The sequence below is a fragment of the Carassius gibelio genome, chromosome B23 (assembly GCF_023724105.1).
Source record: "Carassius gibelio isolate Cgi1373 ecotype wild population from Czech Republic chromosome B23, carGib1.2-hapl.c, whole genome shotgun sequence".
In the NCBI taxonomy this organism is placed as follows: domain Eukaryota; kingdom Metazoa; phylum Chordata; class Actinopteri; order Cypriniformes; family Cyprinidae; genus Carassius; species Carassius gibelio.
The window spans coordinates 15388771-15414831 of record NC_068418.1 but is presented as its reverse complement, the minus strand read 5'-3'; the positions used below and the strand labels follow the sequence as shown (position 1 = coordinate 15414831).

The following is a 26061-nucleotide window of genomic DNA, read 5'->3' as shown; positions in this document are numbered from 1 at the left end:
AATGTGTTGACTAGCCTAGCTAGCGATGCTAATGTGTCACAAATTGGTATCTGTTGACACTTGTGGTTCACTTTTCAAAACGAATAATAGTCCGTCACAAGATCGTAGTCAGTTTTCATGAGTTCTGAAGGCGAAAACCAGCACAGTGTTTTGTTTAGGAGAAAGAGTCTCACACCAATCTTGCCACAGAGCTTCGTTTCATTTACAGCTTCACTCTGACTCATGGCTTGTTTTTTGTCTGGTATTGTTTGTGTATTACAAAAGGAGACAAAAGATGGCTTCCTTAATACAAGTCAGAGTTTCATTACCGGAACAAAAGCAAACACTGATAACAGTTCAGTAGGTTCAGTAATTAACCCTCAGCCAAACTGAAACACATTAGGCTGTCTGCATTTTTCCATTCAGTGCAAGTGACCTCAAGTACAGTGAAGACCTTGGCTCGAATCTCTGTTGCCTTCAGGCATCAAGCAGTTCACACTTCACTAAAGCTAGTTAAAATATAATTTATTCACTCCCATGAACTGATGCAACCATTTTGCACAACAAACAAATGAATTTTTTAATCTTCCCTTACAATATACACTACTGTTCAAAATTGAGTTGACATGGCTTTTTTTACCATGTTAACCATGGTTGCATTTATTTATATATATTTTAACAGTACTACTGTGATATATTACAATAAATTATAATATTAAAATAACTGTTTTCCATTTATTTATCATTTAAAATGTAATTTGGCAAAGCAGCCATTCCTTCAGTCTTCAGTGTCACATGATCCTTCAGAAATCATTCTAATATGCTCAAGAAACATTTCATATTAATGTTGAAAACCGTTCTGTTGCTTATTTTTTTATGGAAACTGTAATACAATAATTTCAGGATTCTTCGATGAATAGAAAGGTCAAAACAACAGCATTTATTTGACAAAGAAACATTTAGCAAAAAATCTCAAATGGGTTTATCAGCAAAAAAAAAAACCTTGAGCAACTTACTCGGCAGCTATATTTATTTATTTGTGTGTGTGTGTGTGTGTGTGTGTGTGTGTGTTGGTAAGTTTTTATTTTATACTTTTATACATTTATAAAAAACAGTCCACAAAACTCAACAAAAAGTTGGACAAAAAGACGTCCTGTGTGTAGATTACAAAACATAATTGCTGTCAGTTCTGACGTTTGTGGTGTGGGGCCGCTCATAGTCTCTCAAGTTTAATTAGCTTTGCCTCATATCCGCAAATAAACAGTAAAATCCCCAGCTGCTCAAACACATAAACAGCACATCACTCAAACACACTCAAAGGACCACGACAACTGAAGCCTCCAGGGAACATTGGTGCCATCAACTGTACGTAAATAATGCCCTGACAGATCAAGACATTTTATTATTTGCTACATACACGTGCATTAAGATGTTTATATGATGTTAATGAACTGTCAAATGGTCACAAATCTGAGCTGCCAACAAAAGGATGAGGACTATATCAGAACCCCAGTCATGTGTTAGCTGCCCACAGGAGAATCAGAAAACTTTTTTTTTCACGTTCACCTCTTCTCGTGTTGCACAGAATCCTCATAAAAAGGAAATTGAGTCTGGGTGTGGTAAAACTCTGAAGCAAAGCTTTGACTGAGCCAAAATATCCGCAGGGGATCACAGTTCAACGGCATGCGTGATAGACTTAAGTAATTAGCCGGCTAAAATTAACACCTATTAAACGCACACTAAGCCAGATATTTGCCTGAATATATCAATGACCTTTTGACATTACAATTATTTTACAAATATTCTAAATTAAATGTCTGCACCTATAAATTAATTAAAAATGTGACTTCACGTTGAACTTTACCATGCCAACGTCAGGCAGTTTCCTTCTTCTTAGATGTTGCGTTTCGTGCAGAAATATTTGTTATGCAGGTTAATTGAATGCATTGCTATTTAATTGAAAGTACATCACAGATAATACATTGTTATTTCAGACATCAGTTCATGGAAGTCTGTGTTTCCTTATACTGTGGAACTACAGTAAGGATGTATAATTCATCACTAGGGTTCTGAGCATAAACTAGAGGGTTTCTGAGCCCTATGGAGAGCCTGGGGCCCTTTCTGTCAGGATCTTCTGAATTAATGTAATAATGTACCTTGCTGCCCTCAAACCTCTGCGGGGGCACTCAATATATTACACGAGCAGGTTGTGTTAGCTTGGATTTATAACATTGCAATAAAGTTTTGGGAGTGAGTGAGTGGTACATAGCAGGGAGACTGAGGAGACTGTCAATATTAAGGCCGGAGAGGATAATTACACAGGATACAATGACTTACTGAATCAAATGTTAAAGCTGACTTGGCTCTAACACAAGCTCTTTGACCATCACAGCCTATGATGCCTCTGTTAAGGTAACATGGTGCAGATGCATCGTAAATCATGTCTCAAACCCTTCAGGGCTACTGGAGTAAAGAGCACAACAATCCTGCTGGATGTCGTTTATCATTTAGAAAGCAGAATTCACAAGCATCATCCACTGACGGTTCAGTTCATCTCCAAAGGAACGAGAATCATTAAAAATAAATAAAGTAATTGAGAATAAATAAATAAATAAAATGTGTTTATGAATATGTGTTGGCCTTTTGATGGCCTGGCCATCTGTTTCCCCCGCCCGCGTCCCGAGATACTGGAATAGGCTTCAGCATCTCCACGACCCTACAGATGTTATGAGAAGTGTTTGTGACTGCATCGATGGGTAAATTAATGATTTAAATCAATTTAAATAAATAAACAACATTACATAAAACAACTAATTTAATTAAAAGTAATAATAATTAAATAATGAAGGAAGTCGTACTGGAAAAAGCAGAGACACTTTGAATAAAACCTACTTTGATGGTATGAGTTGCAATGTAACAAATTTGAGTGAGTCTATGTTTTTTGACACATTTTTTTTAAACATTTATTTCTTATTTTTTTCCAAACTGATGTCTCAAATGTTAATTTTGTCCTATCAACTTCAGTAAATCTATGATCCTAAACTTTCCTCAAGGTCACAGATCAATGGCCTTGTGGTGGGAAACAAAATGCACGATGCGAATTTAATCCATTACAACTTGACTAGTACATTGTTCACTGTACAGAATAGATTATCAGAGAAACAAGCAAACTAAACTGGGCAGGTTTAATAGTGTTTTGTCATTTTGAGTTCAGTAAAGGACAAAATATTGCAGCAGATTAAAGGGGGGGTGAAATGCTCGTTTTCACTCAATATCCTGTTAATCTTGAGTACCTATAGAGTAATACTGCATCCTTCATAAATCCAAAAAGTCTTTAGTTTTATTATATTCATAAGAGAAAGATAGTCTGTACTGATTTTTCCCGGAAAAACCCGACCGGCTGGAGGCGTGACGTGTGGGCGGAGCTAAAGAATCACGAGCGCGATTAGGCTTTTGCGTTGAGAGCATGTGGAAGCTGTGACATTACCGTGAGGGAAAAACCATCATCCCAAACAAACCATGGCTTACAGTCAGATTCAGCCGTTTATTTATGATCCAGAATCAGATCCAGAGGCTGAAACTGAACGAAAGCAGCAGCAGCAACGACTCGCTCCGAGCGGGGCTCGAACCCGGGTCTCTGCATGGGAGGGGACGCACTAACAAGGAGGCAGAGATATTTGAAGCAGTTTTACTCGTCGCCTGTGGCGCCACACGATCGTGACCCTTTTTCCTTGGGATTGCATCATCCTTAAGAAATAAACGATACGCAAATCCGTCGTCAAACTGGGCCTTGTGAACCAGCATCTTCGAAATGCAGGGAACAAACAAAAACACTTGCACAACTCCGTTGATGCTCTGTAAAAATAAACTCCATCCACTGGTCCCTATGCTGTTTTTTTTTTGGTAATCTGTGCAGGGTTGTCTTGCCCTGGCAACCAAAAACACACTCCTTTTGTGACATTTCGCGACGCTCTCGCTCTGATCAGTGAATGTCTGTTGTGCTCTCAGTGCTCTGCTATACGAGAGTGCGCGCTCTTCCGGCAGAAGTTCCTTAAGACCCATATAAGGAAATTCCGCTCCATCTAACGTCACACAGAGCCATACTCGAAAAAAACTTTCCGAAACTTGTGACAAACCGGAAGGAGTATTTTGGAAACAAAAATACTCCTTCAAACGTACAACTTAATTTTTGAAACTTTGTCCATGTTTAGCATGGGAATCCAACTCTTTACAGTGTAAAAAACTCAGTATGCATGAAATAGCATTTCACCCCCCCTTTAAGAAGTACAAAGATGACAAAAAAAATTGCACAATAAATAAATAAATAAATATATAAACAAAGACTGAGACTGCTGATGTAAGCAATGACAGATTATAAAGATGTTTTGAATGTATCTGTGCTATGAACCATGTTCAAAGATGCTGTCAAAGGCCAAAAAAATGAAGGTGTATTTTTATATTTTTGAAAGAAGTTTCTTATGCTCACCAAGGCTGCATTTCTTTGATCAAAAATACAGCAAATAACAGTAATATTGTGAAAGTAAATTTTAATTACAATTTAAAATAGCTGTTGTCTATATATATTTTTTTTTTTATGTCATTTAATCCATGGCAACGCCGTTTTGTTTTCATTCCAATATGCTGATTTGGTGCTCAAGAAACATTTATTATTATATAAAAAAAAATCTAATTTTTTTTTTTTTCTAGAGAAAACATCTGTTTCATCTGTGCTTAATATTTTTTTATATAAAACTGCAACTTTTATATATATATATATATATATATATATATATACATTTTTGAAATTTTCTATTTATTTGAAATCAAAATCTTTTCTATATATCGATTTATTCATATATCAGATTAGAAAGAAAGATGTCTCTTCCTTTTAAACTAAATACTGGTATTTTTTTAAGGAATGATGCGAAATGAGTGACTTGTGAGGAAACAGAACGTCAGTGTTGACAGATACTAACATGTCTCAGTATGTGAGTGTTTAAGGAGGACAGAGTTATACCTGCTGTCTGGGGAACAGATGTTAACCAAGAGAACAGCCCTCTAGTTACTGCCAATACATGTTATGCATCATAACAAGAACCTTACATAAACGCCCATCAATTTTTCATGGCTCTGGAACACAGAGGAACAATACCGGAACAGCGTGTATAAACAGCACATGTTTATGTTTACATTTCCATCTTTCTTGTTAAATAATAAATAATGTTCAAGTGATAGACATCATACACACACCACAATGTGTGAAACAATGCAGGCCTCGATATAAACATTCAACATCTGAAAGCTGCCACTGAAAGACAGTAAGGAGTAAGAGTACAGTGGTTGTACTGTACTGAGACACAGTGGTACCAGTCGCAAGTCTACAATGTGACAGCCAGATGAATGTATGTGGGTGCCTTAACACATGCAGACCGTCTCACAGCTCTTCAGGTTTCATCAGAAGTGTGTCTCCAAGCTGTAATGTCCACATTTGCTGTTACAAAACAGCACAGGTGCAGAGACCCATTAAAACAGCAGCAGCACCTGTCATGTGACACACAGGGCTGGAATGCATCAAACCTGTGACAGCATTTGGAAATTTGACCTGGGGCTTTAAAGGGAAATACACTAAATAAATGTAAATTAGACTCAGTATTACTAAAAACAACATCAGCAGAATTTAAAATATTTAAAATACAGTTAAGCTGAAAATTTATTTATTAACCATTAACGGTTAAACTGACAATTTTAAAACTAGATATTATTTTCTCAAACTATTGTTCAGTTTGGGGTTGGTTTAATTTGCTTTAATGCAATTAATTCATAGCAAATTCCCTCCTGCTGAAAATGAGTTATGTATGAGCCATCTATGGGACTGGAGGTGTCTAACAGCTGCCCTTCAGGACTAATCAAGAGTCTTTGTCTCCTCAAATAACACTAAAATGAATCCAGCCATCTTCAGTCACGTCTTCAATTCAGCCACTGGATGTGAACATGACTGTAAATTCAGATGAAGATCAGATGAAGGACAGAGGGGTTCGCGTTGAGAGAGGTGGATAAGTGGTCACAGACCCTTAAGAGGTGCACACATGGTCTTTGTAATGTAAAGCAAAACCCTAATGAAAACGGTTCTGCCTCTTTAAAATACAACTCAGTGGACAAACAGTGGATTAGGAAAAACAGAGGCTGACAAGCACCTTTAATCTTTGTCATTTAACAGATCTGTGTTAATTGAAAACAGTATGTACAAACCAACATTGTGGAATCAAAGGAAAATGGCATGAAATGGTCAATTACCAATTAGACTCTAAAAAAGATTTTTCAAAGTAAAAGTATTAATATTGGAGTACGTTTACAAAAAAATTACTACTTCAATGTTTCACTTTTAATTAAATGTGTTACCTGCCATTTCTTTGTAATCATTTATGGAATTTAATTATTTTTTTCAATTTCTGAATGTTATTTTTTTTTCAGTGTTCCCAATTCTTCTTGGTTCACTTCCTGTACCATTCTTTGCCCCACTGGAACATTTAAATTGGGCATAAAGAATCTGCTGACCTCCAAAAACCAGTGATCGGCAACACTGCTTGCAAAACAAGTTGATTTTCCACATGGTTGTTTTTGAACAGGGACCACTCAGAGTCTTTTTGAGACATCTAGAGTCAAGTGCTATGACTCAACCCAGGTGCAAAACTAAAGAAAAGAGAGAAAGAAAGACCAAAAAGAAAAGCATTTCATGATCTGGGACAAAGCCTGGGCCTGCTGTTTATTTCATTAGACTCCAACTCCATTAAGAGTTCACGAGGCCAGAGAGATGGGCCAACATAGCATCACCAGGCTTCATTTAGAAAATGACTCTATATTTCAGTCTGAGGTCACCTGAGGGGACCGTCCACATGCAGATCCACATGCTGAACCTGCATAATGAGATCATTATTCAAACTGAGGATAAATTTTTGTTTCTTTTAGATGACTGTGGCTTCAAGGTCTGGGCTGGAAACTGAAGCCATCATGAATTATGCCCTTGATCATTGTTTAGGAGGAATGTCCTTGTAGTGGAGGTTATTGGATAAAACCATCTGCCAAATAAGTAATTGTAAATGGGATTGTCATCAAAGGTAAACACATAAAGATCTTAAAGTTATACAGTGTTTGTCTAGGTTCTGTAAACAGGTGTATGTTCACGAGGCCATGTAAACAATCACCTGCAAAGCAAATCTGTTCACTTGTTATCTACACTCGGAGCAATTTTCAGAGATGACTTTCAGATGTCACAATCTTTAGGACCAAGCAAATGTCAGAACGCAACCAAAGACAATTTACTGAGCGAAATGAGAAAAAGGATCAATACAGATAATTTCCTTCCATCAACAAATCAGTGAAGCAAACTCGTAAAAGTACAAGCTGCCCTTTAAAGTGTTGAATACACTACCAGCCAAACTCCCTCAGTTTTTTATTATATAGATAATCAAAAACATATAATATTACTAGTGCTGGGCAACGATTAATGTGTACAATGTGTGTGTAGTTTATATATTTATTATGTACATATAAATACACACACATGCATGTATAAATTTAAGAAAAATATTTTATATATTAAATATATTTAAATAAAATATAAATTATATGAATATAAATATAACATGTAAATACATGTATATATTATATTTTCAAAATATATACTGTATGTGTGTATACATATACACACACAGTATCATTATATAAACACACACACACACACAAAGATTAATTAATTAATTACACACACACACACATGTGTGTATATATATATATTGTTTTTATTCAAAATAAGGGAATACAATTAAGAAATGTATATATCAACTAGTGTATTAATTCAAAAATGACATGTTCAAATTGACTTTAATTGACACTTGTATTTAAATGTAACAATAAAAATTAAATTGACAAATCACTTAAATCATTTTAATAAAAAAAGGTAATGTATTGGTAAGTTGCAATTTCTTTATATTTTTTTTTATTTAAAATGTCCATTATTTTAGTATTTTACTATTACACCTATTTAATATGTAATTAATTAATTCACTGGTACATAAATGAAGGATTAAAAATGCCTAGTTTAAAAAAAGTTTTTCATTTATTTAATTTATCGTTTTTTTCCAGGAAGTGGTCACAAATTTAATGTTTTTTTAAACGGTATTCAGTCTGCAGTTTGCATATACCATTTTAGTATTTAAGAAACTTATGTGTATTTATATTGGTCTACTAAACCATTTTAACACATTTAAGCATAAGCTTTAGATGAAATGTGCAATGTGTCCTGGTAATACATCTATTTAAAGACAGTTCTGGTGGAACAGGTTAAATGTGTCTTCTTCAGCATTCCTGTGATCTGATCAGCCACAGGGACACAGATAACACTTGTCCTTGACAACACAGAACTGAAATATGGCAGCCTTGCACCTGTTGAGCAGACGGGATCCCTTAACAGGCAGAGGAATCTCACTGGAGTCTGTGGGTATTCAGTCAAACGAAATCTCAGGTTTAAATTCCTCCCTACTGAATCAACAGATCACTTAAAGCGGGCTTAATCGAATCCTTAAGGCTGGATTGATAGGGTAAACAGCCTGTGATTTCGTTAACCATCCTGGCTGCTTCACAGACACAAGGTTTCTGCCTGGATGCGTGTCTGCTACAGTCAACCGCAGTGTCTAATTCAATCCAAACTCAATTACCCTCTCCACTATAATGGCCCTTAATAACAGGGTTTACTTGCAGGAGAGCAGTTCACGAGAGCATTGCACTCCGAGAGAGCAGTCCTGTCATTCAAATATATAGCAGTGATAAAATCAAGTCTGCTTGTAGCGATAACACTCCACTTTTACAATGCATTAGCATTCAAACACACTAATATTGCATCTCTCTTCTGAGACCGTGACCACAGTTGCTGATATCCCAACAGAATTTACAATCACACTTAACAGCACAGAGTAAGAAATGTGAATGTGAGTGTTTGCTCTTACCCGCCATACGCTCCAAAAGTGAAACTCCTCTTTCTCTGTGGCATCTTGGCTAATGGATACAGCTGAGTGAAAAACAGAGAGACAGAACTCTACAGAGACACCAGCACTGCCTCTGTCTCCCTGGACTGACTGGGTATGTGTGTGAAAGTGTGTGTTTTTGTGTGTAACTGTACACATGCAGCACGCTGTCCTTCCTTTCCACTCCCCTGGCTCGCTCTCTCTCACGCCTCCTTGGCAAATAAGGGACAGAGACGCTGGCTCTGTCCACTTTTAGTCGCCCCGGTAACCGCTCCCCACTTCTCATTCATATCAGTGCTATTGTAAACAGGCAGAAATGGAGCAGTACCTAATGTCTTTATAATGTCTTTTAAAATACACTCATTACATCTCAGTGAAATTTCAGGTCTGCTAAGGTAATAATGAAAATAAAAAAAACTGGACTGGAGGGAGGAAAAAAATAAAATAAAATTGACATGGACCAACAGTTAATCAATTATAAAAGGAAGAAAGAAAGAAAGAAAGTAACAGTAACCTTTAAAAATATAGTTTAAAATGTAATATATATATATATATATATATATATATATATATATATATATATATATATATATATATATATATATATATATATATATATATATAAACAATCAGAGCGCCTTATCACTATTTTGATTTTGATTTTGATTTTCCCTAATACTCCATTCACACACATTAACATTGCTTTACTCACTGTTACTTGCTTTAATGATGGATGTATGTCTAACTTTGAGAGCAGGTGAGGACACGTTAGAGCTGCATTCGGTGCTACTGTGTATAGACCATCAGGGCCATATACAGAATTTCCTCTCAGACTTGTTGGTCACAGCTGATCAAGCACTAATTGTTGGAGATTTTTTTTACATATTCATGTTGATAATACAAATGATGCATTAGCACTTGCGTTTACTGAACTAATAAACTCTTTTGGAGTCAAGTTAAATGTCACTGGGCCCGACTCATCATTTTAATCATACACTAGATTTAATTATATCACATGGAATCGATTTTACTGATATAGATATTGTTCCTCAAAGGGATGATGTTACTGACCATTTCCTTGTATCGTGCATGCTGTGTATAACTGATATTAACTATATGGCTCAGCATTACCGTCTGGGCAGAACTATTGTTCCAATCACCAAAGACAGATTCACAAATAACCTGCCTAATTTATCTTAACTGCTATTTGTACCCAAAAATACACATGAACGAGACAAAATGACTGGCAATGTGTCACTATATTCTCTAATACATTAGAAGCTGTTGCACCCATCACAATGAAAAAGGTTAGAGAAAAATTTACTGTGCCATGGTATAACAGTTATACCCACTCTCTCAAGAAAGAAACTCATAGTCTTGAGTGCAAATGGAGAAAAACTAAATTGGAAGTTTTTAGAAATGCATGGAAAAACAGCATGTCCAGCTATAGACAGGGCCTAAAAACTGCCAGGGCTGACCATATCCACAAACTCATTGAAAATAACCAAAACAATCCAAGGTTTTTTTTAGCACAGTGGCTAGATTAACAAATAACCAGATGCCACCTGATTCAAATATTCCATTAACATTTAATAGTAATGACTTTATGAATTTCTTCACTGATAAAATAGATAACATTAGAAATACAATAGTGAATGTAGATTCTACAATGTCTAATACTTCAATTTCATCCATCGCACCCAAAGATAATCTGCAGTGCTTTACAACTATAGGACAGTTAGAGCAAAATTAAACTTATAACTACATCTAAACCAACAATATGTTTATTAGATCCTGTACACATTCCTTTCTGCAAAAAATATCTGTGTTCAGTCAGGTTTCAGGCCCCACCATAGCACAGAAACTGCTCTCATTAAAATTACAAATGACTCACTTCTTGCATCAGATCAAGGCTGCATCTCATTGCTAGCTTTACTTCATTTTAGTGCTGTGATCGACACCATAAATCATGACATACTCATAGATCAATTACAAAACTATAACTTTAAGGGCAGGCTTTAAGATGGTTTAGATCCTCCCTGTCCAATCGCTATCATTTTGATTATTTAAATGGGGAGTCATCTCATTTATCACCAGCAAAATATGGAGTGCCACAAGGATCTGTCCTAGGTCCTCTGCTATTTTCAATATACATGTTGCCCCTTGGTAATATTATAAAAAAATACGGGATTAGTTTCCACTGTTGATACTGATGATTCTCAACTATATATCTCAACGAGACCAGATGAAACATCAAAATGATCTAAGCTACAGTAACAGAGTGTGTGTTACAAATGTAGAAGATTGGATGACCAATCATTTTCTCCTATTAAATTCAGATATTAATTATTGGACCAAAAAAAAAAAACAGTACACTCAATCTCGTAGATTAGTTTGCAACTAGATGGATGTACTGTTACTTCCTCTACAGTCAAAACTCTGGGTGTTATATTAGACAGTAACTTGACAGTAAACCAGTATTTCCCATATTACAAAAACAGCATTCTTCCATCTTAGAAACATTGACAAGCTGAAGCTACGAAACATGTTACCTGTTTTTGATGCAGAAAAGCTAGTTCATGCATTCATTACCTCTAGACTGGACTATTGTTATGCACTTCTAGGTGGTTGTCCTGCATCTTCAATAAATAAGATACAGGTATTCCAAAATGCAGCGGCTAGAGTCCTTACCAGGTCAAGAAAATATGATCATATTACCACAGATTTACAGTCTCTGCACTGGCTACCTATTAAGTTTGTATCAGTTACAAAATATTATTACTTGCGTATAAGGCCCTAAATGGTTTAGTTCCTGTGTACCTAACTAGCCTTCTACTACGTTACAATCCATCATGCTCCCTAAGGTCACAAATTGCTGGACTTTTAGTAGTACCTACAATAGGAAAACAAAGTCCACTAAAGGAGGTAAAGCTTTTTCGCATTTGGCTCCCAAACTCTGGAATAGCCTTCCTGAAAATGTTCGGGGTTCAGACACACTCTCTTGGTTTAAATCTCTTTCGCCAAACAGTCAAATAATGCATCTCATAATTTTGGACTGCAGTTATATCTGATCAAATGCACATTATTATTCTTTAGCTTGGGTTAAACTAATTCATTTTACTTGGTTTACTTGGTAGCAGCTACGCTAATTATGTCTCTATTTGTTTCTCTGTTTTGAGAAACCATTCTGGATCCAGAACACCTCAGAAGAAATGATGCCAATCTCAGAGGACCTCAGATGATGCTAACCCTGAAACAACAAAGAACTAACAAATATTGCTACAAGTGTGATAGCATCATATAATAATTGCTGTTAATAGTGTTCATTGTCTGTTCGAATACGTTTTTTATCAATTTTTCTGAAAATTTCTGCCATATGCACATAAATTGACGGTCACGACTGATAAGCTACTACTAAATATTGAATAAGTTGTATTTTCTGTAAAGTTGTTTTGCAATGATTTGTATCGTAAAAAGCTATACAAATAAACTTGAATTGAATTGCATATAGTGCTGTTGCGCTACGGACATTTCCCTGATCCCGCCCCCTATCTCTCTCCCTTTTCACTCCGTCAACTCTGATCTTTCCTGTTATAATAAATGTGAAAATTCCAAAAAAAAATCTTAGAAAAATGAATAAATAATGTGCTAAAATTAATGAAAAAAATAAAACATTAATAAATAAATTAAATATAATAGTCTCTAAAAACATGTTTCAATAAATAAAAGAAATCTCTCATATCAGCTGATATCAATATATAATACACCCTAAAATCATTATAGTTGACAGTAGAGGGGGAAAAACACTAGGTATTGTGTCGTTCATAATAACAGCTGCTCAAACAAAAGCATTGTGTCAACTGTTGACACAGACTTGTGTTCTGTTTCGAATTCACTTAACTATTTATCTAACACACATACCTACTTCTCTGTTCTGAGCATGTATAATAAATGAGTCTGGGACACAGTCAAAGGAGAAGTGTATCTGTAGGTCAGTAATTTAAAAACTTGCTTTGCACAGAAGGACTAGGGAGACAGTAAAGTCTGAGTCTAGCAGTAATGTCTTTCTGACTGAGCAAAACACAGCTGCTCTGCGCCATGGTTGAGTTTGAGGATTTATCTGCTTTTAAGCAGTTTCGAGTCTTCTTGGACTCTCGCTGCTACGTGTTTTTTTGTTCTTTATCAGGATTGGATGGCACACAGACTTCCAAAAGAACACAGAAGCTGAGATCTCCTCAGAGATAGTCTTTATTGACCCTGACGTGCTGCTCTCAAACCCAGACGGTCCAACACATCTAGCCAGCGGCTGAAACCACACTGACAAGAGAGTCTAAAACTGCTGACTCATGGGTGAAATCCAGGTTTACGACAGCGAATTCAATAAAATGACTCCTTGGCACTTTTCCACTGACTCAAAGATCTGTAAGAGGAAACTCATGCACACTAAGACATCCAGTAAATTGGCCTGCTTCACACCGCACACATAAACATCACATTTTTATGTCTATGTGGCATCCATATCAACGAGTACAACTGGTTTACATTGTTTACATAAACACTAAAGTGTTAGAATTGTAGCACCTATCATATTTTTTTGTTTGTTTAGTATTTTGATTGTACATAGTGTGCTAAAATCAGCAGAAAATTGTACTATCCTTTAAAACATTTGAGCAAAACAGAATTTTAACCCACGGTTTAATAAAAACAGAGTAATACTATGTTACATAAATAAATATAGAATTTATATTTATAAAAATGTATTATAATATCTTGAGTATATAATATTTTTTAATATTTGTAAAATACTTATTAATTATAATATATAAATACTTATTAAATACTGTATATTAGCGCTGTCGAACAATTAATTCCATGCAAAATAAAAGTTTTTGTTTACATAATGTGTGTGTACCGTGTATGTTATGTATAAATTACAGTTACAGTATATATTTATATTCATATAATTTAATTTATATGTAAATATTTTTATTATATAAACATACACTTTTTCTTAAATATATGCATGCATGTTTCTCTATTTATATATACATAATAAATATATATACACACACACACACATATTTTCTGTAAAATAAATACTTGTATTTTGGATGCGATTAATCGCAATTAATCATTTAACTACACACATATACATACATACATACATACACACAAGTTTTAATATTATACATTGTGTTTTAATCATATTTGTAATTTTTAATTGTTTTATGTGCATCATTACAACATTACATATGTATATATCAGACACATATATACACAGGGCCTAAAACTAACTTTTCGAAAAAAAAAACAAAAAACAAAACAGGCAGTTTTGGTGAGTGTTAATTTAAGGCCCTGTATTTACATTCTTGCAACTGCTTATACATACAGTGTGAAATGGGGCGTAGTCCTCAATTCAAATCTAACTTTATAGTGACTGACTGGCCAACCAAATGAAATGGATTGATCTACCTACAGAAAGTCCTGCTACATGAAAGCCCTGACATCATGTGCCTGAATATATCGTCAATCCATCTGTAGAGTAGACAGCCTGTCCTCATTGACTCAGATGGCTGCTCTCAACTGAAAGACATTTGCTCTTAGGGAATAAACTGCCAGGTAGACATTGATCAAACCAGAATACTGTTTACACAGCTCTTATTTTTTTGCTCCGGACCACCGCTGTTCATCATTTCAAGGCTTGAGACAGATCAAGATGCTCCACAGAGAATGCTTATTGTTTGAGGGGCAGGCGGAGGACATATCAGTTACATCTCAAACAAATGAACGTGGCAGGTCCCATTCACAAGCCAATAAACCCTCACGTCCCTTTACTGCACCTGAGCAAAGGGGATTTTCAACAGTGAGACCAAGGAACTAATATAAGCCTTGAACTTATTACATGTTGGTGAAGACAAAAGTCAGAGTCAAGGCGAAAATTCATAGGCTATAGTTCGAAAACTCCTGTAATAACACAGAGGCTCTGAAAAATACAGCTCCATCAAAAATCTGCTTTCAGCTCAAATAAAAAAAGTAGACAGTGGTGTAGTTGTTTATGAGCCGTTTATCCTGTGGCGTGAAAAGGTCCAGCCTGCTTCCCTTCAGACGGGAGGGTTAATTACACTATAACATTTACTCTGTCTCATGATAAACACCTTGCTTATGGCCACAGCATATGAAAGTGGTTTGACCAAGGTTAAGACTATATTTCAAATGGAGAAGAGATGATTTAAAGGGGGCTGGTATTTAAAAAGTAATTGTGCTGGAAATAAACTACAGCTTATCTTTGCCTGCATTTCATTTTTATCAGTCTTTCACTCTGCACTTCAGCCATGCTAAAGCAAGATTACTTTCTGTAAATCTTTACTCATAAAACTCTTTTATGGGAGTCTGGAGCTTGTTTCAGATGGAAAACAGAACTGCTTTTCACAGGCAGTCATGGGCTTGTGATGTTTAAAGAGACCGTAGATGTGCTAGGAGAGGTTAAGAAGTGTCCACATGACTTCACGTCCCAGCAAGGGAAGCAGACATGGCCTCGTGCACACTGCAGTCTTTCACTGGAGCTCAGTGCACCGCTGCAGACACACTGAGAAAGAGACGCTTGTTCGAGTACGCCATGAGCTTCCCTAGACGAACTGGACTCACATGAAAAAAAAAAAAAAAAAAAAAAAAAACTTAAAGAGGTCTCAAACTACCTTTGTTTTTTTATTTTGTACTGGTCTCTGAGGTCTACTTATCACGTTTTCAAGATACATAAAATTTCTGCATGAAATAAAACAGGATAGAAAATAGCCTTTTGGTTCTAAATAGTTTTTTTTTTTTACGTAGCATAATTGCACAAAGTTATGGTCAGACTATTCTGTTTTAGCTTCTAATTTAAATCAAAAACTGGTCATGCTGCATGTTTGTAGCAACCTTTATTTATTTATTTTAAATGTAGTGGTTGCCTTTAATTTTTATATGAAGAGATTTATTTAAATAGTAATATTTATCTGATTTGGAATTAGTTTCTAAAATTTCAATTTAGCTTTGTTATTTATTTCAGTTTTACATGGAAATATGCAAAATTTTGTCTGAGAAATTATTAAAAGGACACAAAACGGTTTCAATATCTGTTCTGTTCAGGGGCATCGCTAGGAGTTCTGGGCCCTGTGCCCTGAATTTGCTATGCCCCACCTCAAAATCATGTTCAGTTGCACAGGATTGTGGGATATCAAATGCAACAAAGGATATATCAAAGCTGCCTTCAAAAACTGATCAGGTGCAGGCATCTCAGTAGACAGGATGTGAAACGATCATGATTTTAGACATTCCTTGTTGCTGTCTGTGGAAGCAGTATTTTTCAGCTTTTCGACCTGACATATGAAACTGCTTTTGATAATGAGGTTCAGCTGGACTAGACACAAACAGGTCTGGTTACTGCCGACCCTTTTCAATTAAATCAATACTTAAAAAGAACCTAATAACAGCATAAAGTTGGTTAAAAGGTCTTACCGAGTAATGTGGGCACACTATGCCAAACATGAAGAAAATTCCAGAAATGATGAGGAAGATGATTGAAATACACCAGTCTGGAAAGGGTTACAAAGCTATTTCAAAGGCTCTTGGACCTAAAAAAACACCATAAAAGCCATCACCTCCAAATGGAAAGAACTCAGCACAACAGTGAACATTCCCAGAAGTGGCTGACCTTCCAAAATTCCTCCAAGAGCACAGCAACAACTCATCCAAGAAGCCACAAAGGACAGCATCGAAGGAACTGCAGGCCTCTCCTGCAACATTAAAGGTCACTGTTCAGGACTCCACTACCTGAAAGACACTGGCCAAGGCATCCATGAAAGAGTGGTGAAGCGAAAACCACTGCCAACAAAGAAGAACATTAAAGGGTCAATTGTTTATGGTTTTGTACTGTTCTCCGAGGTCCACTTATGTTTTCAAGATTTCTACATCAAAAAATGGATGCTTCTGATTTAGATTAAAATGCATAAATAATCATTACATATATCAGATGATCTGTAATGCAGACAAAGCAATAGTGCAGATTGGCTTCAATAAGTTGTTTTGAGGCTAACGAGAACATTTTGAGCTCTGAAACTTACAGAATGTTTTTATTGTACAATGACTTTTTAAATGTCAAAAGAGCAAGGGAATTTTGATTCTTCAGTTATTGACCCCTATAAGGATCATCAGAATTTTGCCACCATGATCCTTTCATAAATACAGTACACACAGACATTACAGACACACATTACACACTTTCTTAAGTTTACTGTTAGAATGCTAAGAAGAGGCATTCTCTAAGATGATTTCAGAATTCATCACAGTGCATAAACAGAAGACCATCAAATTCACTTTCTCAGCAGACACTAGATCTCTCTCATCCCAGGAAACACCTTGCTGGATCGGTGACCTGACTAAGTGACTGTTTATGGGCCTCTTCCATGCCCATCGATTTTAGTGCCATGGAGAGAAGATCTATTATAGTAATAATGGATGCCTGGTGCTATGATGCTCCTGTGCCAGCTAGAACAGACCTACAGTCAAAGGATGACACACAACCAGAGTTCATTTCTCTCTTCTTAGGCTGAAAGCTCAATCCTTCTCTTTCACATGGATTTATGCATCCATTTGTACAACGTCAGATGCTTATTCTGTTCATGGCAACACTGTACTGGCACCTACTGGCAGATAATGAAACTGCAATGAAAAGTGAATTTCCTTATACAGGCCAAAATAAATAAATACAAATTCCAGTAGTTTTATTGCATAAAAGTAGTGCATAAAAGCAACTCTCTTTTCTAATATGTATATCATGAGACAGCACGACACAGCATGCAAAAAGTCTCACTAACAAGACTGCACAAGAGAAATAATATAATAATAATATTTTCTTAAGATGACCGTTAATTTAAATTCATTTATAACAATTAAATAATGATTATTAACTAAATTGTAAAGAGTAAGTAGTTTAATGGATTAACAGTTTCAAATGACCTAAACAAAGTATTGCTGAATTTCATTTAAGACGACTGCTTAAAAACTCAAATCTTCACACATTTAATTAATAAATTTGTTTCATGTATTTATAACTTGATATCATGCTGCATACAGCAGGATGTCAAGTAAATAGCAAAAATAGCATCTTTCGTGTCCAGTGAAACTACTCAGAAATTCATACTTGTAGTATCTCGCAAGTTGTCCAGCAGAGAGAGCTGTACTTATGTATCACAGCAGAGCTAAATGACTTTCTTATCTGTGTGATGCAGCAATACACCTGGAGCTTCCGGGGATGCCCTATATAACATTCATTCAGAGCACACTGTACAGACTCACACTGCCGTAACTGCCAAGCGCTGCACTGTCTGTGCATGACCACGGAGTATGTGGATGGATTCTCTGAGATACATGAATGCAAAATTCAGAAGAACATTCCGCTTTGAGAGCATGTGGAAAATAAATGCAACTTTAATAATAAATGACAACAATACTTTACTCCGATACTAAATGACTGATTTCAGTCGGTTCATTATTTCTTCTTAGCTCATTATTTACTGAAAAATCTGTCCGGTTTTGAAAGACTTGAAATAATTTTTCAAATACTGTATATTATTGTTAATAATGTCCTGAGTTTTACTATCAGTTCAAGCCTGAAAGGGGAACAGAGTCGCGTGACAGACACAATGATGCTTGTATGTGTTTGCAGTACACAAGCTACTGACGGTTAAGACAGCTGACTCCACTGTGTGACCATCTCTGTCTCACACGTGCGCAAAACTATGCATTTGAACATACAATAGTAAATACTTAAACTAATAAGAAAACATACTTAGCCGATTCAGAAGCACCAGATTGTCATTGCAAAGTCAGAATTACCTTTTCTCCTAGTTTCACGAAACGGTCCGCCATTAAATGCATCGCTGTTCCGTTGTAATTTGTGAGCAATCTTAAAGATTCCTAAATGCATCTACTTTTAGAAGGCCAAATAAAGTACTTTCACCTAGATACACACAGCATCTCCCTGACATGGCTGCTTCAACACTAGCTGTGTTTACTGAAACCATGGCTTTTTTCTTTTTGCGAACATTTAGGCGGCATTACGCAAATATTTCCACACAGTGACGTAGACATGTGGGGCAGTGTTTGAATGGGTTGTTTTAGGGGGACGTGTCAGAGTCTTAACTTTGATAAAGAATATCTCTTTGGATTTGAGACTTCAGTCTTTGCAACTTTACAGATCTTCTTTATGCACCAAGAGCTTGTAACACTCCAAAGAGAAAGGAAAAGCTAAACTTGAAAACATCTTTGTCTTATAACAGTCTATAAGTGTGTTCCAGCTTTCCCTCTCTAAATTCAATAATCTCTTTGCTCTATTTTGAAGGACATGAAACAATCAAATTCTAAGAAAGAGAGAGTTAATAAGTTTGATGGGTTCAGGAGAGTCTAAGACAAGATACAGGCAAGTGTAAAAAACAAGCGAGTATTCAGGGAAGACACATCATGCTGGACTGTCCATCACAGAAGCCAGCCAGTAGGTTTTGGCTCTCGTGTAAGTGTCATTTTAATGAATCATTCAGTAAAAGCAGGCTCTTCAGCTCAGCAAGAGAACTGGGCATTAAGTAAAGGCTATCTGTCAGCCGCAGACACTGTCTGTCTATCCTATTTTCAGTTAGCCCGTCACTCTCTGAAGGCCATCCAGTTTTCTCCTCACCTACTGTCACTTTTCTCCCTGGGAAGCCTTCCAAAATAAAATGACAACATTACTTCCAGAGCTCTGAAGACTTGGAGCACTGTTCTTCTAGCATTCTGATAACTTCATGAAGATAAACACACACACACCAACTGTTCATCTTATGAATTTAAGAGACACATACATTTGTCGCCTATGAAAGATTGTTCCTGCCACAGGGAGAGAAAAGGTAATTTTGACTTTATATCTCAGAATTCTGACTTTTTTCCTTTTAATTCTAAAAAAAAAAAAAAAAAAAAAAGTCATAATTGTTAAGATGTGAAGTGAGAATTATGAGAGATAGGCTTTGTTTATTTATTTGGTTTATTCCATGGTGGAAACAATAAAACATAATTGTGAGATAGAAACTCTGTAGTGGAAACAAGCCTCTAGCCCCTTCTGTGATCCATCCCTAATTTTTATTTATCAATTATATATAGACTCAAATGCCAGTAAATGCTAATAAATATCCAGAAAGTGCACAAATTTACTACCACCATGAATATGACCCAAATCTTTAAAGTTAATCATTTTTCTGTCACAATATTTCTGTTACTCTTGGAACCCAGGGAAACACAGGAGACAAGAGATCCAAACGCAGTGTGGTTTAATGGGTAATCCAAATCAGAATCCAACAAGCAGGGGTCAAAACCAGAAATCAATCAAACAAGCAAACAATAGGGATAGGTACAGGAACAGGAACTGGAATAGGAACAGGAACAGGAACTGGAAAGTCGGAAGACGAGGAAACTGGGTGACGGAATGAAAGGACTCTATGAAGACAAACAGAAAAAGACTGGTTAATATAGACAGGGTAATGACTATCAAGTGAAGGCACCTGAGTTCAATTAACAGGAGTGCAATTACTGTGATGGAGGGACAAGGCTTTGTGGGAATTGTAGTGCCTACGGTGAGGTGCTTATGGGGAAGTGAGACCACTAGTGGAGACTCAGGGAAACAGAGACCAGACAGCGTGACAATTTCAAGTTCTTTTCATCTCCTCCAAAAACCTGTTCCATTTGGTAAAAAGATCAAATAATGCTGTTTAGTATTGAGTTTAAATAACAGATGACAGCAGCTGTGGAAAACAATAAATGCAAATATCACACATATGGAATATCTCTTGTTCCCTGCAACTCAAATTATATATGAAATGCAAGTAAATGCTAACTAATCTCAAACTGTAATTTTCAGAAAGTTCACAAATTTGTGATGCATATATTTAAAGATAGTCGTTTTCACATAGCATATTTTTTGGTGCACAATATTTCCAAAGAACATCGAGTTCTTTTCATCCTCTCTAAGCATCTGTTCCATTCGGTAAAACATCAAATAATGCAAGCAAAATGTTTTGAATTACTGTGGCAGATACAGTAGACAACAGCAGCGAAGCAGTGAAAACTCCAAGCAATCACAACAGAATGTCAGATTGTTTTATTTTTCAAAAGAGTGAAGATGACATCAGTGCTGAGTAAGTGGCTCCAATGGTCACTCCAACAAATAAACAGAATAAGCTTCTGCACTGAGCATATGTCAACAGGCATTCTGCAGCCAACAAACCCATTCAATTAATGAAGCATTTGCCATTTTTTTACCAGGAAACAGCACATCTCAAACAACAAAGTGCTTTGCTGGCAATTAGATGGGCAATTTAATTTCTTAAAATGCCAATGCTATAAAGCAGTGTGTTTGTTTGCCAGCCTCTAGATTAAAATGCCTAACTAAATCTTCCACTTAAAAGTGAACTGAACATCTCTCAGGGTGAAGGAGAAAGGGACGAGACCTTTGCTCCTTAGCTCTTTATTAAAGACTTGGCTTATTTAAAATCACTACAGCTAAGCAGAATGTGATCTGCAAACTAAATATTGAAAATTAAATGCTACCAATAATAATAGACTGCAATCCCATCTGCTCACTCTACTAATGCCGCAGACAGAGACGACATGAATGCGGACTTAATTTTTCTCTGCAATTGTAAAGAGCTGAAGAAATGAAGTGCAAATGGCATAGCTTACGCTAATGACATTACGGTGGGGATCCGCAATGAGCCAAGCTGCTAACTGAGATTGGCAGCACATCACTGCTAGAAGCCATGAATACAGATGAAGAAGCTTCTGAACCGCACACTTCATAATCAAGAACATAATAAACATGCTCTAATAGATTGTGTCGGTATGCAAATTGAAACAGTAAATGACTTTGGTTGATTTTTAAGGACTTCTCATCCAAATTTATAAACTGGCTTAGTTTTTAGAGAAAGATATCACAAGGAAAATATATTACCTTTATCTGGGGGAAAAACTGCATTTCAAAATATTCATTGGAAAACTACAGTAGATAAAAACTAGAAAAATGAATGAAAAAAAAAAGTTCAAATTCAAAAAGTGTGGGGTCAGTAAGAGTTTTTAAAGAAAACCCTCTTATGCTCACAAAGGCTTTTCAAAATAAGAAATACAGTAAAAACAGCGATATTGCAAAATATACTAATTTAAAATAACTTTACATATTTTAAATGTAATGTATTCCTGTTATGGGAGAGCTGAATCTTCAGCAGTCATTACTTCAGTCTTCGGTGTCACATGATCCTTTAGAAATCATTCTAATACATAAAAAAATATTTCTTACTGACCAAAATTTTTTAATTGCAGTGTATGTATAAAGATATGATATACAGAGCCAGTGCCAGTGTCAGTGCGGCTCCTGCCAATTCTTTCAGGGGGGGGCAAATGTTTGCTCAATTAATGAGGATAGGTCACCCATTCAATTGATAAATTAAAGGCTAGTTAAAGATGTAAAGGGAACTGAACTACTATAGTATTAAAAATAAACTGACATTAGAAATCAATCTCTTGCTCTCCTTATGTTTTTCTATATGCATGTTAACACAATTCAGCAGAAAATGAAGACTGATGCCAGGATGTGGTTTTTCCCCAAAAAAACATTTACTTCGATTTCAGTTTAATAAGAAATAATTGAAGTCTCATAAATCACTGTTTACTCATTTATATCACATTCCTCACTTACATTACACTGCTTCCCTAATATCCATATGCATCTTTCCTCTTTCATGTTTTTTCACCATCTCCGAGAGATGATGCATTTCGGTGACACCTGTAGTTGTCTATGCGATGTCCGTCATGCTCTCGCGATGGAACAAAATGCAGCATTAAATTAGCAAAATACCTTTACATTTGATAAAGATATTTAAGTAGTTTTTAATTTTTTCTTGTTGGTAAAATTCAAACTCATTGAGATTGCCTTGCAGTGCCTGTAGTTAGAAAAAAAAAATCTTTGAATGGAAGTATATGAGAGCACTCAGGGCAATTCTCAGTTTGACAGAAATCGCCCAAAAAGGGGCGGTACTAACCGCTGAGCCAGAGAGAGACATGCACTGCTCTTGTCATATTATCACAACTATGCAGTGTTCTTAACCACATAATGCATATTTTAGGTTTCAGACATTTAAATACACTAGAACTAGTAAAACAATACATTTAGAGTTTGAAAAATACACACATATGTCTATGGAAGCAACAATAATCCATTCAAATTTAATTTGCAGATGTGCTTTATTCATATCAGATACACATATTGTAAGTCACTATAAATTTCACTCCATTCTTCATTCAGTTCAGCGGCCACTTATTACTTGTATTTCGTAAAAAAAGAAGAATTCACGTGCTGTAAATCCAACTGACAGGTCTTTCTGAACTGCAGCGCGAACAAACATGGTGGCGCCCATCTCACATAACAAATCACACTCAAGATCATTTATAAAGATTTTTAAATGAGAAAACACACTAATTTAGATCTATCTGTGAATCGGAATATCAGATTGTCCATGACATTGTATGTTAGTTTGTGCACAGAACACGGCGCACAAGTCCTCAATTGAGTTTTTAGGCGTCTAGTGTTTGAATGCTTAAATTGGCAAAGCTTAAGTGCAAATGATAAGCTTTCATGACCAGCAGTGCGGCAGTGGGCCGTCAACTGTCCCAAGCATTTTTTTAGGCTGGCCTTAGCCAGAGATCGCCAGACCCCCCTTCAGTCATGGGCCCCTATAAAGCCCCTTTCACACTGCCATTCCGGCAAATATACGGGTAAAGTCAGTGTTCTGGATATTGTTCCCGGGTCGCTAGATTTTGCACTTTCACACTGCAAGTGATTACCCGGGATATGTGCGTGCTTTCACACACAACCCGTTAAGATACCGTAACGACACGTGAAATCAGGCGTGACGTGTAATGTATGAGTCGAAGACGTTAGGCACGTTATACTTTCACTGAAGCAAGCGAACGATCTCGGCATCGGCGCGAAAAGTGAGAAACCAACTGATCTCTGTTTCATTACAGTTTGCACATATTTTTCCGTCGCAAATGTTGATCTTCCTTCAAAACAGCCGGTAAAAGAGTCGCGCAATAATGTGCGTCATCACTTCGACATGCCATTAGATCTGGCTTTTGTTCACACAGCGCTCGTCCCGGGTTGAACCCGGCAATGTTACTAGGTCCCCGACCCGGGTTCAATGCCGGGTTCAATCCCGGGATGTGTTTGCTTTCACACAGAAGGCGACCTGGCAATTTTCCGGCAATATGCCGGGTCCGACGTGCAGTGTGAAAGGGGCTTAATAGTCACCACTTTTCACCCCAGTATGGATGGCCCTTGGTCGGAATTAGAATTTAATGCTGGTTCTTAGTTAGCCACTACAGTATTCCTATTAGAGTCATGTAGAGATTTATAGTTTTAATGATTGCTCTGATGGACATGCGCAAGGTTTCTAAAACAATAAACAATAAAACAATTACAAACTGAATAACTGAAATGTTCTTCATGTCACAATAAAGTAAACAACATAGCTCACCCTTATGAAAGGAAAATATATTTACCAATATATTTCTTAAAATATATTGTGATATATTGTAATATATTATTTTCCCTTTTTATTTTCTAATATTTAATATATTTGAATACATTTAATAATATATTGATGATACATATATTATATTATATATTGCAAAATATACAAATCATTGCCGCTTTTAATATATTGCAATATATTGCAAAAATATAAATATATATAAGAATATATGTGTGGCGAGTGGGGCGGGGCCGAGAGGCGTGGGAACGAGGAGTGAGGCCAGGTGTAGTGATTGGAGATGAGCTACACCTGCGCCCCACCGCCGGTCTTGAGTCCCACGTAGGAGATGGAAGGATATAAAACTGGAGCGACGACCGTGAAGGACGAGAGAGGACCAGGCCTGGGACATTATTTTATGTTTTGGCTTTTATTTGTGCGCGTCAGTCACCGTGAGGGGCTGACGCGCTATTTTGTGTTTATTCTGATTATTAAAATGAGTTTTTGATTGTGCACCGGTTCCCGCCTCCTTCTTCCCGATGAATATGGAGATTTGCATATCGTTACAGTGGTGCCGAAGCCCGGGAGAAGGAGGGACGCGCTGCTGAAGATCCCTCGTCACTGTGGTGAATCCGCGGTGCCCTCGAGCTGGCGAGGTATGTGCCGCCAGGGACGCTCGAGGCGGTGGGCTGGAGCGAGTTGCCGGGGACGGGCGAGCTCGCTGCTGGCCGCCCACGATATGGAGGGGCGGCTGCCGTCCGTGAGGGAGCGGAGGAGTCGGCGCCGTTCGCCAGGGGGCCGGAGCCTGCTGCCTCCGCGAAGGAATCCGGAGGGGCAGGGAACGGGGGACTCCTGCCGGCTGCCCAAAACCGGAGGAGCCGTCGCCGTCCATCGGGCGGCGGAGGAGTGTTGCGCCGTCCGACGAGGGCCGTCCAGTGCCACCGCCAGGCACCGCGGAGGAGATCACCCAGCTGGTGGAGGGCCGAGCAGCAGTGTGTCGGGGAACCGGATTTTTTTTTTTTTTTTCTCTCTCCCCTCTCTCGTCCTTGTCGCTCCTCCTTCCATCTCCTTTTCTCTCGCCTCGCCTGTCCTACCCCCAGGTTCCTGCAGGTCCCCTTGAGCGGTCCCCCCCGGAGGGAAGGGGGGGGGGGGGGGGAGTAGAGCGCAGTCTCGAGGGTACCCCCCCGGCCTGCGAGGGGCGATGGGGGTATGTGGCGAGTGGGGCGGGGCCGAGAGGCGTGGGAACGAGGAGTGAGGCCAGGTGTAGTGATTGGAGATGAGCTACACCTGCGCCCCACCGCCGGTCTTGAGTCCCACGTAGGAGATGGAAGGATATAAAACTGGAGCGACGACCGTGAAGGACGAGAGAGGACCAGGCCTGGGACATTATTTTATGTTTTGGCTTACTATTTTGTGTTTATTTTGAATATTAAAATGATTTTGATTGTCCGCCGGTTCCCGCCTCCTTCTTCCCGATGAAT

General features: G+C 37.3%; 1 protein-coding gene across 9 annotated transcripts in view; it reads right to left on the bottom strand.

Moving 5' to 3' along the window:
* The window catches only part of LOC128011248 (rap1 GTPase-activating protein 1-like), a 90960-nt gene that overhangs the window by 50724 nt on the left and 14175 nt on the right, over positions 1 to 26061 (bottom strand). For 8 of the 9 annotated variants that reach the window (XM_052593434.1, XM_052593435.1, XM_052593438.1 and 5 more), the window contains exon 1: positions 8982 to 9119. The exons of the other annotated variant lie outside the window; for it this stretch is intronic. In XM_052593434.1, the coding sequence (XP_052449394.1) occupies positions 8982 to 9025 (44 nt within the window). In that variant the 5' untranslated portion in view covers positions 9026 to 9119. Of the gene's footprint in view, positions 1 to 8981; positions 9120 to 26061 lie in introns of those variants that run through there. 9 annotated transcript variants of the gene reach the window in all.